We start from the raw sequence: 15351 nt of genomic DNA, 5'->3' as shown, positions 1-15351 counted from the left end.
GTGCCTTCAGTTCAGTTTAACTGTTGCGTTCTCCGTAAATGTGTGTAGGAGCGTGAGCTAGAGCTGCAGAAGGAGCAGAGGAGGCAGGAGGAAAACGACAAGCTGCGTCAGGAGTTCGCGCAGCACGCCAACGCCTTCCACCAGTGGCTACAGGAGACCAGGTAAAGGATGTGCTTATCCAGCTGACCCTCTGATTCATGTGGCGTTTGTGCTGTGTGGCTCAGGCTGCTTTATCAGAAGTGTTCAGTAATCTTGTGGTTTTAGAAGACAGGCTGTCTCAGTTACATGATTTGAAATGCTGCTAGTGACTGAAGTTTGTGTAAAGGTGCTCTCTGCATTGTTGCATGTCTGTGTTTGTGCTGAGGTAATATTAGGTAGATTTACACAAAGCATGTCGACCTGTGGTACGTTGGCAAGTAAGCAAGTGTGATGCTGTATTGTCATCTCATGTTGTTAACGTGTATTTCTCTCTCTCTTTGTCCCTCCTTCCTCGTCGCTGCTTGGGATCACTGTGCTAATCAGGACATATCTTCTGGATGGGTTAATATCACTTAAACTTTTCTTATGATTAAGTGTGTGTGGGTGTGAAAGTGATGTAGGATGTGAAAGTAAATCTTGATCTCAAAGGTGGGTGATGTTTAGAAATGATCTCCTTCCATGTTTTTGTGTGCTGTCTAATCTCTAGTTCTTCCTGCCCCATCCTCTTCTGAATAGCATATCAGTGTCTATCAGTAACAAATTGCTGATAATCTTTCTGGGAGGTCAACCTCTTTCAAGCCTTGCTCTTGTTTCTGGGGCTTTCTCTTATCCCCATAGTGCCCTTAGGGCTGTGACCTCATGCACTTAGGCTTAAAAGAATAGCACACTGAGCCCTGGTGTGCTCAGCAGCACCTAGCTACTCCACTAACACTCCTCACTCAGTCCTTAAACTTTAAGCACCAGGCAGCTCTGCTTTCAAACAGTAGTCTGTTCCCGTGTACAACAGGTAAGGAAACTGCAAACAGTTTGAATCCATAATCTGCTACAAATTAAAATGCCTGCTCACACATGCGGCACCTTTTTATAATTAGACAGATGAGCTGTCAGTGGAGGATGAATAGGGCCAATCTGTGAGTGTATTGCTATTTCTAGCAGTGCAGTCAATCTATACCAAACTCTGGAGCTACAAAAAACGAAACAACGATGGAAGAGCCAAAAAGTGTAGTTCATCTAATGGCCACTTGAGTCTGCTTCCACAGACTACCAATTTTACAGCAGAAATATACACGTTTACCTGGAAGCACGAACCATTTTCATCTCTGAATAGTTTCAGAGGTTCTTGGTCTTCTACATTGGCACTGTCAAAGTAACAGAGTGAAACATCAATGCAAGAATTACCTCAAAGTTAGTCTTTGATTTTAATGTGTTGTGGCTGATGAATGTATATTCACACAAACATGAAGTGTACTTCTCATGCATGCATGCAGTGACTTTAGGGTCCACATCATTCCCTGTAACAGAAAACTGATTGTCACACTGATGATCCGCTGCAGTTTCCACTCCTCTTTGCATGGTTTGGATTATCATTAAATTTATATTATGAAAGCTGCTCTTCTGTGTGGCAGTTAAGTCAGCATAAAAATGCTCAACTTTCAAATGGGAGGAAAACAGTTTGATCTTAGAGGTGACGGCCCAAATTATACATTAAAGACGCTGAATTATTTGGATCTGCAAACACTGTTTGGTGCATCATTTAGAGCAGCGGTCTCCAACCTTTTTTGCGCCACGGACCGGTTTATGCCCGACAATATTTTCATGGACCGGCCTTTAAGGTGTCGCGGATAAATACAACAAAATAAAACTAGTACCGGTACCGAAAAAAAGAAAAATTATTCATGACACACGTGAAAAGACCAAGGAAAACCGAGTAAACGATAAAAATGATAACAAAATAATGCTGAAAACCGATAAAAACCCTGAAAACCATACATTTCACACCCGAGCCTCAACTATTGCGGCCCAGTACCAAACGACTCACGGACCGGTACCGGTCCGAGGCCCGGGGGTTGGGGACCGCTGATTTAGAGTGTTTTTTGTGGGAACACTGGGTGTAGAAGAGTGTGTGCAATCCTATTAACAGAGTGTGTGTGAGATTGTTTCCAAACATTATCTACGTTTCTGCTTTTATAATAACTCCTTGTTGCTGTCAGGTCATGTATGGTGGAAGAGTCCGGTACCCTTGAATCCCAACTGGAGGCCACCAAGGTAAATACTCATGGATAGGTTGTTTGATTTTTGGGGTTTTCTTACTATTATTACAGCAGGGGTGTCGAATCCCAGGCCTCAAGGGCCGGTGTCCTGCAGGTTTTAGACCCTGGGTCAACACACCTGAATCAAATGATTAGTTCATTACCAGGCTTCTGGAGAACTTCAAGACATGTTGAGGAGGTAATTTAGCCATTTAAATCAGCTGTGTTGGATCAAGGACACATCTAAAACCTGCAGGACACCGGCCCCTGAGGCCTGGAGTTCGACACCTTTGTATACACGTTCTTCACTTTACAACAGGGGTCTCAAACTCCAGTCCTCGAGACCTGGTGTCCTGCAACTTTTCCATGTGTCTCTGTTGCAACACATACAATACAATTAGTAGGTCATTAGCAAGACTCTATAGAACTTGACTGCATGCTGAGGTGGCAGTTCAGCCATTTGATTCATGTTACAGCAGCTCATGAGTGAATGAACATAGTGCAATAAAAGTACACTTAAATTTATTTGAGTAGTGTTAGGGGTTGCCACTTCAGCATGCAGTCAAGTTCTGTACTCTTGCTAATGACCTACTGAGTTTATTCAGGTGTTTTGCAACAGGGACACATGGAAAACTTGCAGGACACCAGCCCTCAAGGACTGGAGTTTGAGGCCCCTGCCTTACAATATAAGGCCCCTTGACACTGTTGGTGATTTGGTAAATCATCATTAAAAAGAAAAGAAAGAAAAGCAGAAGTAATAAGCAGCTATTTAACTGCTAATGAACTCACAACTTCCCTTGTGAGTTACTCATTGATGTCACTAGATATAGATTTCCTAGTCACTTTAGTGAGTGTGATGAGGCACACTCACTGTCAAGTCTTGAAGCAAGATGGGCATGTTAGTTTCCCCTTAATTATGCTTATTGTTCAGAATTAGGTTGATAATAAACACAGACTAAAATCAGAAAGGAAATGCATTGTTAAGCATCGCACAGTTGTTTGCAGCTTTTATTGAGGGGTGTGTGTGTGTGTGTGTGTGTGTGCACAGCGTAAGCACCAGGAGATCCGTGCTATGCGCAGCCAGCTGAAGAAGATTGAAGACTTGGGTGCAGCTATGGAAGAGGCACTGATCTTGGACAATAAGTATACAGAGCATAGCACAGTGGGCTTGGCCCAGCAGTGGGACCAATTAGACCAACTGGGAATGAGGATGCAGCACAACCTGGAACAACAGATACAGGCCAGGTATACAGTGCAACAGTAACTGCATGTCACTGAAGTGATGTGAATCTCAAACACTCTACTGCGTTTACAGTTGCTGCGTGAAATGCATGTTTCTTTTTATCCTTCCTCTTTCAGAAATACCACTGGAGTGACAGAAGAGGCTCTGAAGGAATTCAGTATGATGTTCAAGTAAGTGGCTCTCTCCTGACTGCATTAGGTCTTTCTGTGTCATGGTCAAAATCCTTATCTTCACCCATTTCTTTGTAGACACTTTGACAAAGAGAAGTCTGGCCGTCTGAACCACCAAGAGTTCAAGTCATGTCTCCGCTCACTGGGCTATGATTTGCCCATGGTGGAAGAGGGAGAACCTGATCCTGAGTTTGAGGCCATACTCGACACGGTGGATCCCAATAGGTCTGTTGCATTTCAGGGTGGGGTTTAGAGCTCATTTATCCAATCCATATTAATTACCAGTGTCTTAGAAGACAGCACACACTCACTGCAAATTCACCTTCATGTAATTGTTGCACTGCAGTTTTAATTTTTTTTCTCTGCCAGACATGCTGAACAGGTCTCCTTCAGTGCATGTTTGCTTCATTTTTATAATACCAGTTTAACTTGGCAGGAGTTACAGACCTTCACATTAACCAATTATAGTGTCCAGCACAAGCTGACCTCCAGTCCCCTGCTGAGGTTTCAATTTCCAAGACCTGTAATGTTACCACTCTTACAAACAGGATGCAAACACATTAGAAAACTCTGCTTTACAGCGCTGTCTCCTTTGGCATCATTATTGGATCATTATTTGATCTCAAATCTTTTCAAGTTCTTCATTAGCGCAGCATTTAAATGTAGCATATGCTCTTTCCTATGAGGAGGAAAGCTAGTATGTTTCCTGACTGTGAGAACTGTCTGCAGGGATGGAAACGTGTCGCTGCAGGAGTACATGGCGTTCATGATCAGCCGTGAAACTGAGAACGTCAAGTCTAGTGAGGAGATCGAGAGCGCCTTCCGAGCCCTCAGCGCTGAAAACAAACCCTACGTCACTAAAGAGGAGCTCTACCAGGTCAGACATGTTCTGCTCAGTGTGTCAGTGTCAGGTTATCAGTGGTGGTCTCATTGTTGCCTTCTTTCTTTCAGAACCTGACTAAAGAGCAGGCAGACTACTGTCTGTCACACATGAAGCCCTACCTCGACAGCAAGGGCCGCGAGCTGCCGTCAGCTTTCGACTTTGTCGAATTCACTCGCTCGCTCTTTGTCAACTGATCCTTTCCCCACCAGTGACCAATCGGGAAGCGTTTCCCACACACACTTCAATATGAACACACAGCTGAAACTGCATGATCGTGGCACTAGCAATACTCACCAATACCAAAACTCTGTACTCTATTTATCTCGCTCTGACCTAACTCTTTGTGCTTCTCATGGTAGTGAATGTGATTGTTTTTAGCCATTTTAGCTTGTGCTTTCAGTAAATTTAAGAACCTTGCAACAATGATGTAACACCACCTTAACATTTGCAGTGTGCTTTAATAAACGCTACTGGTTAAAACTGGAATCTGCTGTTCTGGATTTATTTCTGTTTCAGACTTGGAACAACTGTTGTTGTCAGTGAGTCAGGCTGGTGCAGTCTCTGTCCTAGCTAATCTGTGTCACTCTGCCACTTGATTGGCTATCTTCTCCAACTGGCTGATCTCTCTGGGGCTCTGCTCCATCAAATCGGCACTCAGCTGCCAAATGTTGACTGTCCCATCAGTTTTTCCAACCGCCAAGAGGTGAGGTTTCTGACAGTTGAAGGCCAAACAAGTTGCAGCTTGGTCCGCATCTCCCTGCTCAATTGTAGCTGCTGCTCTCAGTGACCTGTGGCTCAGGTCGAACATCTGCACCTCACCTAGGAAAGTTACACACATGAAGAATCTGTTTTACACGTCAATGTACTGTTGGCTTTCTCCAAGAGGCTTCGTTTCTTCATTGTAACCCCACACACGCAGGTACATTTGAAATCGGTGTACTACCTTTTCCAGTGGCTGCAGCAAAAACCAGCGGCCTGGTTGGTGACCACTGCACCTGAAAAATGTAAGAGTCTGAAACTCTGAGAGAGAGCAGTGGGCTGGCCTGCAGCAGCGAGTGAAGCTGGACCAGACCATCAGTTGATCCACTCACAAACAGGTTCCTGTAAAGACCATGAGACAGATGTCACTCATGACAAATGTGAAAAGTAAACCCCTGTAGCCCTCCTCTGTAATGAATTTATTGTGTGTGTTCTGCAAGTTTACCTGTGGAAGGGGGAGCAGTGTATGGAATGGACAGGGCCGCTGCGGGGCCTAAATGAGAAGACTGCCGGGGCTCTTAGTGTTGCATTCTGGCCCTCAAAGGCTGTTGCAGCTAGTGTTTGAGAAGAGAAGGAGCATCTGAGCAGCAGGCCTCCCTCAGACCCCACGAGGAAGGTGTCAGAATCCCATGGGGACAGAGCCATTGACGTGATACCTACAGTGCTGTTGCTGCGGGCCTGAGGACAACACAAAAATCAGTCTTTTACACAGAAGCATGGTGAGAAGAGGACTGCAAGAAGAATTATGTTCTGTGTCTGGAAAAAATCATGTGTATTATCACTTGTTTACCTGAACTGGACTTTTGCATTAATTACTCAAACTATGACCATCTAAGTAAGTGGGCAGTGACAAGTCACCCAGGGACTAGAGTCTGAACCATGGTTTGAGTAACCCTCATCACTCAGGCCACTCAGACCAAGTCCATTGCAATACTTCCAAAGACTTTGCAACCTGTGACTTTCTCTTTTTTTTCTATATATTCCTCCCGTTTGTTATTTATTCCTGCTGTCTTACCATTTATATTTTATTCCTCTTCAGTTGGTGCAGAGCACCCACAATTTCATTGTACATGTACAATGACAATAAAGGGCTATTCAATTCTATAAAGCACTCTACCAAAACCACTCAGTTGGCTGTCTTTTCAGGGTCACATTTTCACTGATTCTCTTCATTTTTATTGCGCTCTTAGATAGAAGCCATATTATTAATATAAACAACAGGAAGTCAGCCAGTGGGGTCTTTGCTATGCATGCTCTTTTTTGACTCTGTACTGCCTGAACATTTCCAAACCATGTGAAACATCTTGGTACCTCATGAAAAAAAACAAAGAAGATCTAAAATGTTTACTCAGTAGTAGGATGGTCTATCCCCTGAATCAACACACTGATCCAGGGGATAGACCATATTCCCTCCTTCTTCCAATGTTATTGCTAACATTCATTTCAAAAAAATTTTATATAGCATCACTGAGGAGTTCCCTGTCCAGCTGTCTCTCCAGTGTGTCCTGGGTCTGCCCCGGAGCTTCCTCAGGGTGGCACATGCCCAGAACACTCAGCCAGGAGGTGCCCAGGAGGCATCCTTGTTAGATGCTCAAACCACCTCAACTGACTCCTTTCGACGTGGAGTAATTGCTCTACTTTGAGCCTCTCTTGGATGGCTGAGCTCCTCACTCTGTCACCCTTTGAAGAAAGCTAATTTCTGTTGTTTGTATCTGCGAGCTCATTCTTTCAGTCACTACCCACGGTACATGACCAGAGGTGATGGTGTGGACGTAGATCGCTTCGCCCTTATACTCAGCTCCCTCTTCATCACTGCAGCCGCAACCCCAATCCATCTGTTGATCTTCCCTTTCCCCTCACTCGTGAGCAAGACCCCGAAACACTTGCAGCAACTCGTCCCTAACCTGGGCACTCCACCCTTTAATGGCTTAAGACCATGGCCACAGAATCAGAGGTGCTGATTCTGATTCCTGCTGCAAACCATTCCACTGCGAGCTGGAGACCACCACCTGATGAAGTCAAAAAAAATCAACATCATCTGCAAAAAGCAGACAAGATTCTGAGAGCACCAAAGTGGAAGCCTTCCACCACTTGTCAAAAAATCATGAACAGAATCTGTGACAAATGGTAGCCCTGTTGGAGTCCAACACCCATTAAGAACAAGTCCAAGTTATTGCTGTTAATGTGGACCAAGCTCTTGCAACAGTGGTATAAGGATCAAATATCCCGTTGCTATGAGCCAGACAAAATACTCAAGAGGGTCTGCCAATCCAGAAGTACGCCCCCCCAGATCTCCATATCCAGATCATTACAACATCCAGAGCTTTCAGGAACTCAGAATGAACCTCATCCACTCCAAGAGCCCTGCCGCCAAAGACTTGTTTAACTGCCTCAGTGACCTCACCCACAGTGATGGATGAGTCGTCCCCCTTATCCCACTGGGACACTCCTGGGGAAAACCTGGTCTTGTTAAGAGAGACACAATCCATCCCACTTTGGATGGAGCAGCTTTCATTTCTACAAATCTGGCCAAACTGACTGTGTTGAACTTGCCTTGTAGTGGTACCCCTTTGTCTTTGCTTATACCAGTGCTTAAAACCTGCTAACAAGTCGCATGAAGGTGGTTATCAACTCAAACAGTAAACCCAGGGTGTCCCAATCTAGCTATGAGCAAGTTCACATAAAAGGGGCAGCATACAACCAGTCACAATAAGGATGACTAGTGGCAGTACAACAGCCATACAAAAGAGAAGACTACAATCCCTTATGATAATTCGCTCAGCTGCATCGGTGAGTTTGAGATCAAGTAGAGAAGGAGTATAAAATGTGGAGATTTCTGTGAATGAGACCAAACAACCTTTTATTAGCTGCTACAAACAGGAAATACTATTTAGTGACAAGGGTTCCGTCCAGTCACCGGTACTGGGTGCAATTACAATCACATTACATTTATCAGTAACAGTAAGACATGCTGTACTAAATTGTTGTTTTTGGGTTCATACCTAAAAACTAAGAGAAAGATCATATGTGTATCCTCATTAGGATAGGGATTTGTGTTGGTGTGTAGGGCTGTAGCCTCGGGTTTACATTGTTAACTGGTAATAAGAGTAATGAGCAATGAGTGATAAGTAAATAGGAAGTAATGTGACTAGTTTAACGAATTGCTTTCTCCAGAAAGTAATTCTAGCTGCATTACTTTTAAGAAAAGTAATGTGTAATACTTTTTTTGAGTAACGCCCCCAACATTGCCAGTCAAAAACAGAAAATGCTGTGCCTACCTTTTCCATTGTGTTGCACCTCCACACCACCATAACATTCAGGAATTTCAAAGTGTTGTTTTTCTGCAGATGAAGAGTTCAGCCTGAAGCTCACCTTGAAACGGCTGCTGCTGTGGGGAACCTGCTGTTGTAGCACGGCATAGGCAGCTTTCTGGACAAAACTGCCTTGCTCAAAAACAACCGTCCACAGCAGCACTCTTCCTCCCGAGCAGGCACTGAGCACCCCGAACTCTCCCTTCTTCTGCAGAGGCACCCAGGAAACCTGCACACATAAATCCTCCCTTCACACTCATGCAAGACCATCAAGCAGGGTCATGCCTGGTTAATATTTGGATGGGAGACTGCCTGTCCATTTACCATTTACTTTACTCTGGAATAATGCTATTTCAGGTTATCCTGGAGTGCTGTGATCAAGTTCAAGCGTGTAAGATCAAGCAACATGCAGCAGGATGAAGAGAGTTTAGCAGAAATGCCAAAAGCATTGTTTCCTCTTACCTGGTAAACAGGGTCTCTGTGGCTGTCTGCAGACAACCCAGTTTGAGCCACTACAGAGTCTTGAGTCCGACTGGTGTCCCAAATCACCACTTCTCCACTGTACAGACCCCCTGCAGCGACAGCATTACACACAATAAATAATTCAGTATTAAAGTCATCAAACACAGCTACTTAAAAGAAGCTTTGTGAAGTCTGGGAAAGGCAGCACTGATCATGCTGTCAGTGATTTCTCAGCCAGATTAGGAGCAACAGTCTAGAGACAAGTAGCAGCTGATGAAGATGGTCAGACAGACCAAGATAGGGATGAGGCTTTGTGATAGCTTTATTAACTTTGAAGGATTTAAAACAGCTAGATTTCTTTTTGGCCAATACAGCTGATCCTAGTATAAGACAAAGGAGCACCAATGACAGCAGACAATGCTCAGATATTACCAATACTCTGAACCAAAGATTTCTGTGAAGGTGGCATCACTGTACCTGCGATGAGGGAAGGCTGGTTGGGATGACAGCACAAAGCTGTGACTGCAGTAGGAACATCTATGACCAGGTCTGCCTGACTGTGATGCAGGCCTCGACGGTCCAGGTTCCAGGTGCAAACACATGACTTCTCATTGCTCCAGTCTCCATTGTCAATCCTGCCCACCATAAACACAGATCTGAGCCACAATGATAACAGCAGAGCTTTTCCAGCAGTTTACACTTTTTATGACCTGGAGAAAAACATCAGGAAATAATAAGTGGACTGTTAGTATCGTATACGTTAACATCAGACACACATACCGACCATAGGCACAGGCAATGACTGAGCCAGTACAACTCCAGGAAACACTAGTGACATGCAGGCCTTTCTCTTTAGCGCCGGGATGTTGAAGGGAATGGATGAGTAAGACCTGAAAGATGAAACACTGTCATACAGAGATGTGAACAGGTTTTAGGCAAATCAAAACAGCGATCTGCTGTGCTGATGCCTTGTGAATAATGGGACAGCTGAAAGTAACTTTTTAGTGCAATGTTTCACTTTCACTTCATGATAAAGACCATCAGGTAGTAATATGACCATTCTAGATTCCTTCTGCAGCAGATGACAAACCCTCTCTGACATACAGACAAGTGTTCTGCTTACCCGCTGACTGTGGTCTTCCCAGCTTGCCTGAAACCCGTCAAAGGCATGGCTCCTGACATTTTTCACTAACTCTCTGACGACCATGTCTTCAACTTGCTGTAGGAAGTCCTTCAAGCCAGGCGGCTCTGGTTCATCTTGGTTTTGCTGGATGAGCTGCTCTGTGGCCTGCTCCTGTAGCTCTGTCTGAGTAGAGCTGATGGTAGTGCATATGACCTGGACCTCTGACTCAGCACTGCGAAACATCTGAGTCTGACATCCTTTCTGAAACCCCACCAAAAATAATGGTCTTTTTTACTAAGGAAGCAAGAAAGGTCCACTGTTAGGGAGGCTTGCTACAGTGAACCTATTCTGGTTTATTTCATTTCCACTGAGATGCCTTATGTGATTCACAGTTCAACATAATCCTTATGTATCTTATAAGAAGCCCTGGTTTAGCCCACCGCTTCATCCACAGTATGCATAAAAGAGAGACAAAGCCACAGTGGAATCACTCATTGGTTTCAAATGTATTTTGAAGGCTCAATGTTAGCATTTTGGCCACTGTCAACCAGATGTTTGTGTGCTAAGTCCATGGTGTGTCCGCTCCAGAACTGGATAAGCAGATGGATGGATGGGTGTATGGAGAATTGGGTTTTCCAAAAGGTATGAACAGCACAAATACAGTTAAAAGAGCCTAGCAGACACATATCAGCTATTGCTGCCCAGGGCATACCTGTTATTTAAAAAAGCCACACTTAAGTCTTTCCTGTTTAATTACAGGATGAGCTTAAAGACATTAAAATAATTTTTAAAAGAATGATGTTTTGATCAGCTGTCCCTTGCAAACAGAAGGTCTGAACCCCAGGTAGGTGGGGCTTTATTATTACTCAAGGCCACAGCTGTGTGCCTGATCTGACTGAAACAGTGATATCTGCTGCCACTGATATACAGAGAGCAAACACTGTGTCTCAATTCGTCTATAAGTGATCCGACCTCATCATTTGAAATCGTGGTCATATTTAATAGATGTAACCTGCCATAGATAATGCAACATTATCTATGGCAGTCTGCATGAAATGTCCCTGTTTGCTTGATGCTGCATATTTCATGATGTCATCTTGCAATGCATTCTCCTCTGAATGCAAATGTGTCCACCCAGGAACACCTGAACACGCATGTGTTGTATCAGCTAAAGTTAGCTTCGGATCCAACCAATATTCTGCAACTGTAGACAGCAAGCACGTCGCTGTCCAGGCTAACAGAGTTCTGTGGGGGGCAGACTCGGTGCTGCCCAAACTTACCGACTCCTGCGCCGCCTCGTGAGACTTCCTCCACAGTGACTGGACACTCACCGTGTCCAGGGCTTCGTCTGCGAACATGCTAATAAAAAGGCATTATCAAATATTTTAACATTGATCAGCTAAACTCTAAGCACTCCGAGGGCCGTTTGATGCCTTTGGAGCCATTTTACATAAAGCTGGCGTTACCGTGGTTACTGAGATTATCACGCGAGGCAAGAAATAAATCCCACATTCACTTCCGTGTTTGTAGGCGTGAACCAGCGGACATCTTCAGCGTTAAACCCGTGTTCACTAATTGCGGCGGTTGATAATTACATTTCTTTTAAAATACATACAAACAATGGTGTATAGTCTAAAAGAATACCCTCATGTATGTTGTTAAAAAACTAAGACACATCCCTTTAATAAAAACTAGGAGTTTATCAGCCTGTCACCGAATTCGGAATGATCTCAAAAGGTCGACTTCGTTCATTTGGACATCGCGTTTGCAGTGGGAGAAACGTTTCGTCACTCATCTCAGTAATTTCTTCAGTCTCAGCTGACTCCACGTTTCCTCTTCCTTATTATAAGCAGTACATTTGCACAGCGACTGAAACTAGCACTACTGAATGAACAATGGGCTGTGAGTTCAGTTCCTTGGTCATTAATATGCAAATTAATCAGCAACCAATAATCAATAGCCATGAGTATCATTCACAGAGAGTTGGGGGATGGCTGCACTCACAGCATTGTAAGACTACATTAACTACATTACTCTGTTTGTGTCGGGGACCCGATCCTTGGGGTGGACGAATTTCGGGCGCAGTGTGTTTTGAGCTTTAAAAGCTCGGATGAGTGACGAAACGTTTGTCCCGCTGAAAACGCTACGTCCAGATAAACAGAATCAACCTTTGGGGATTTACTTATTGAGTTTTATTATTTGCAAACCTCTATGATGGGTCTATGCAAGACAAAACCTTTCCAGGTATGAATTTGGCCAAGCATTCTGTCAAGATGATCTCCTTGTATGTGCTTGAACCATTTTCAGAGCAGTGGCTGCTAAGCGGTCATCTGTAGTTGTATCTCTTGATGCAAATATAGCCAGTGGTGAGTGAAGATTGTGTTTTTATGCTTGCAGCCCTTTTGTAGTATTTTCCCAAAAGTCTTGAGGATCGTCAAGATGTTTTCTGGCAAAACTCGGAAGACCCTTTATGTTCCTTTTGCTCAGCAGTGGTTTTCGTCTTGGAACTCTGCACGCAGGCCATTTTTGCCCATTTCTATCTTACGGTGGAGTCATGAACACTTAACTGAGACAAGCGAGGCCTGCAGTTCTTTGAATGTTGTTCTGGGGTCTTTAGTGACCTCTTGGATGAGCTGTCATTGCCATTTGTGGATAATGGCTCTCACTGTGGTTCGCTGGAGTCCCACAGCTTTAGAAATGGCTTTAAACCTTTCCAGACTGAGAGATTTCAGTTTGTTTCTCATTTGTTCCTAAATTTCCTTGGATCACCACATGATGTCTGACTTTTGAGGATCTTTTAGTCTACCCCACTTTGTCAGGCAGGTCCTATTTAAGTGATTTCTTGATTGTGGCTAGAGAAACTGAACTCATCTTTCCAAAGATGGGATACACCACAGTTCATTTATGTTATAACATATCTATATATGTGTTAGGATATTTTTCATATTAAAATCTCACATAAAATATTTGATCCTGCCCATTAAGCTGTAATGTATGGGGTCCACATTAATCAGAGCTGTACCCATTATAATAAACACTCCACAAAATCTACATGCAGAATTGTGCAGATATATTTTAATTGTACAGTACTGTGCAAAAGTCTACCTCTCATTCAGCCTAATGCAAAAGTTAATAAATTTCTGTTTATTAAAACAGACCGAAGGATGACAACATAGAATCATAATTTATGATTTACATCATTTCCATTAGTCAAACCATAAAGTAATCTCTTTTGTCCTGTGGCTGAGAGGTTTTATCATTCTGGAAGAGATAGCTCCCATCAGAATAGAAGTTATTTATTAAGCTAAGAGGATGAACTGAAGGAGTACACAGCATATGATAAATGAGGATTATTCTGAACTGTGAAACATGCAAAGCTACTCTAATAGCTTTCAAGAATAGTTCAGGAATAAATCCAGAGTTGGGAATGATTACAATAGGTCCACATTTACTGGTTCTTTATCACGCCTTTATTTAAATAGCAACACTATGTACTTGCCATTAGAAATAACTTTTCTAGTCTTACTGACCATTCATGTTCCTTTAGGCCGAACACTCCCACAGCACTTTAATCTACTTCATATCTATAGCCAAGTAAGAAACCCCAGTTAACTTAACATGTCTTTGGACTGTGGGAGGAAATACCTAGAGGAAACACACTAGAACAGGGAGGGCATATAAACTATAGTTAGAAATTCCTTCACCTTATGCTGAGATGACTGCTTACTGCCACCCACTATGAGTGATCCAAACAACTAAGAAGTAACCCTGACTTTGCCATGCTACGACTCTGCTGGGTCCACTAAATACACTTTTTTGATTGCAGACAAATGGTAGTTTGTTAAAGTGACCAAACTGTAATTTAAATAAACACGTGCAAAACTGTTTTCAAACCTGAGGCAGCCCAAATAATTTATTTTAACATCCACTAGCAGCAAAGTCATAAACAGTGAGGGCAAAGGTCACACTGAAGAGCTAGTAGCTTCCAATAATTCTCGTGTAAAAATTGAAAGAGGCTTTTCTTAAAGTAGTTAATCACTAGAGTCAGCCAGCCAGAACCTGCTCCCAGTTGTAATTATAAAAGTGACATTCTAACTTTTCTGGACAAATATTTCTGGAAGTCAATTCACTTTTGCCAAATACAGATAATTTTTCCCAGTATGATTTATCCTTAAACAGTGCTTACACCATTAAAGAATCACACACCAAACAGATTTTGTCAGCTGTTTGACCAGAGGCCTGTGCTATGTAACAGGATCAGGGATCAAGTCAAAGGCAGTTCACTTTTTTACAGGGGTACACCAACATAGTAACATATGCTGTAGACCTAACCTGCTACAGATGCTCAAGATGAACATGAAATCAATTCTAGCATTACCATTCCTGGAAAGGAAGATCACTCAGATAGTGGTAGGATGTAAAGTCGTTGGACAGGCCTAATAGCACTAATCCTGTGAGCACATGAGAAAATGGATGTTGTGAGATTGGTTATGTTAGCTGAACTGGCTAAATGTGATCAAACTACTCCAAACATCATGTATACATTTATTTATTATAACAAAGTAACTAGTACACTTAATTTAATGGGAACAGGTCTCTAGCAGTACAGGAGAAAAGCTGCAGACTCCAGAGGACTCAAGAGAACAGCGTAGTCTCCCATCTGAACGTGTTACACTAACCTAGAACTCTGAGTTTTAGTGTAATTTATATATATATATATATATATATATATATATATATATATATATATATATATATATGAGAATGAGAAAATGTACATTACAACTCTTTGTTGTGGGTGCCTGGAAAACAAGACAATGAAACTTTATTTAACAGAAGTCCAGAGTTCGTGTCAAAGTCCCCCTGCCCAACCATACCCTCCCCCATTAAACTGTGTACAATTAACTGGCCTACCAAGATACATGGATATCCCAAAACATTTACAACAGTTCAAAGGAACAAGCTGGTGCTTTTAATCAGTTCATTAATACAATAAGTCACAAAGGAAAATGCAGCTTCTAATAAGCCTCATTACCCCCACCACTGAATATATAATAATAAACACATACACACATGTATACATACATATGTGTATATATACACATATGTGTGTATTGATATATGTGTGTATTGATATATGTACGTGTGTGCGCATATTATATATATATATAT

General features: G+C 42.8%; 2 protein-coding genes across 4 annotated transcripts in view; one reads left to right on the top strand and one right to left on the bottom strand.

Annotated features, from left to right (window-relative positions):
- Positions 1-5010, top strand: part of sptan1 (spectrin alpha, non-erythrocytic 1) — a 42130-nt gene extending 37120 nt beyond the window's left edge. For both annotated transcript variants that reach the window (XM_084936164.1, XM_084936163.1), the window contains 8 exons: positions 49-161; positions 523-540; positions 2190-2244; positions 3277-3473; positions 3588-3641; positions 3720-3866; positions 4371-4518; positions 4593-5010. In XM_084936164.1, coding sequence (XP_084792290.1) covers positions 49-161; positions 523-540; positions 2190-2244; positions 3277-3473; positions 3588-3641; positions 3720-3866; positions 4371-4518; positions 4593-4718 — 858 coding nt within the window. In that variant the 3' untranslated portion in view covers positions 4719-5010. The remainder of the gene's footprint in view (positions 1-48; positions 162-522; positions 541-2189; positions 2245-3276; positions 3474-3587; positions 3642-3719; positions 3867-4370; positions 4519-4592) is intronic.
- LOC146384251 (cytoplasmic dynein 2 intermediate chain 2-like) lies at positions 4963-11670 on the bottom strand. Of its 2 annotated transcripts, none has more exons than XM_084936167.1 (9): positions 11460-11670; positions 10180-10473; positions 9837-9946; positions 9534-9691; positions 9057-9166; positions 8656-8823; positions 5729-5961; positions 5468-5625; positions 4963-5343 (listed from the first exon to the last, which is right to left on the bottom strand). In XM_084936167.1, the coding sequence occupies exons 2-9, from the start codon at positions 10420-10422 to the stop codon at positions 5105-5107; spliced, it is 1419 nt and encodes a 472-aa protein (XP_084792293.1). In that variant the 5' UTR covers positions 10423-10473; positions 11460-11670; the 3' UTR covers positions 4963-5104. The 2 variants fall into 2 exon arrangements, with proteins under 2 accessions (XP_084792293.1, XP_084792291.1); XM_084936165.1 differs by having other exon boundaries at positions 10180-10440.
- Positions 11671-15351: the final 3681 nt, after the last annotated feature.

This window comes from Perissodus microlepis, chromosome 7, assembly GCF_051167445.1.
Source record: "Perissodus microlepis isolate ML-2025 ecotype Zambia chromosome 7, ASM5116744v1, whole genome shotgun sequence".
In the NCBI taxonomy this organism is placed as follows: Eukaryota; Metazoa; Chordata; class Actinopteri; order Cichliformes; family Cichlidae; genus Perissodus; species Perissodus microlepis.
Note: the sequence above shows the minus strand (reverse complement) of the source record. Positions and strands in the feature narration are given on the sequence as shown.

What these genes read in the sequence shown, in the direction of transcription:
- LOC146384251 (XM_084936165.1), bottom strand. Translation starts at nt 11,537, where the DNA reads ATGTTCGCAGACGAAGCCCTGGACACGGTGAGTGTCCAGTCACTGTGG. An exon ending in ACGAGGCGGCGCAGGAGTCG is followed by an intron (nt 10,441 to 11,459) that starts GTAAGTTTGGGC and finishes GTGGGGTTTCAG; the next exon opens with AAAGGATGTCAGACTCAGAT. An exon ending in ACAGAGACCCTGTTTACCAG is followed by an intron (nt 8,824 to 9,056) that starts GTAAGAGGAAAC and finishes TTATGTGTGCAG; the next exon opens with GTTTCCTGGGTGCCTCTGCA.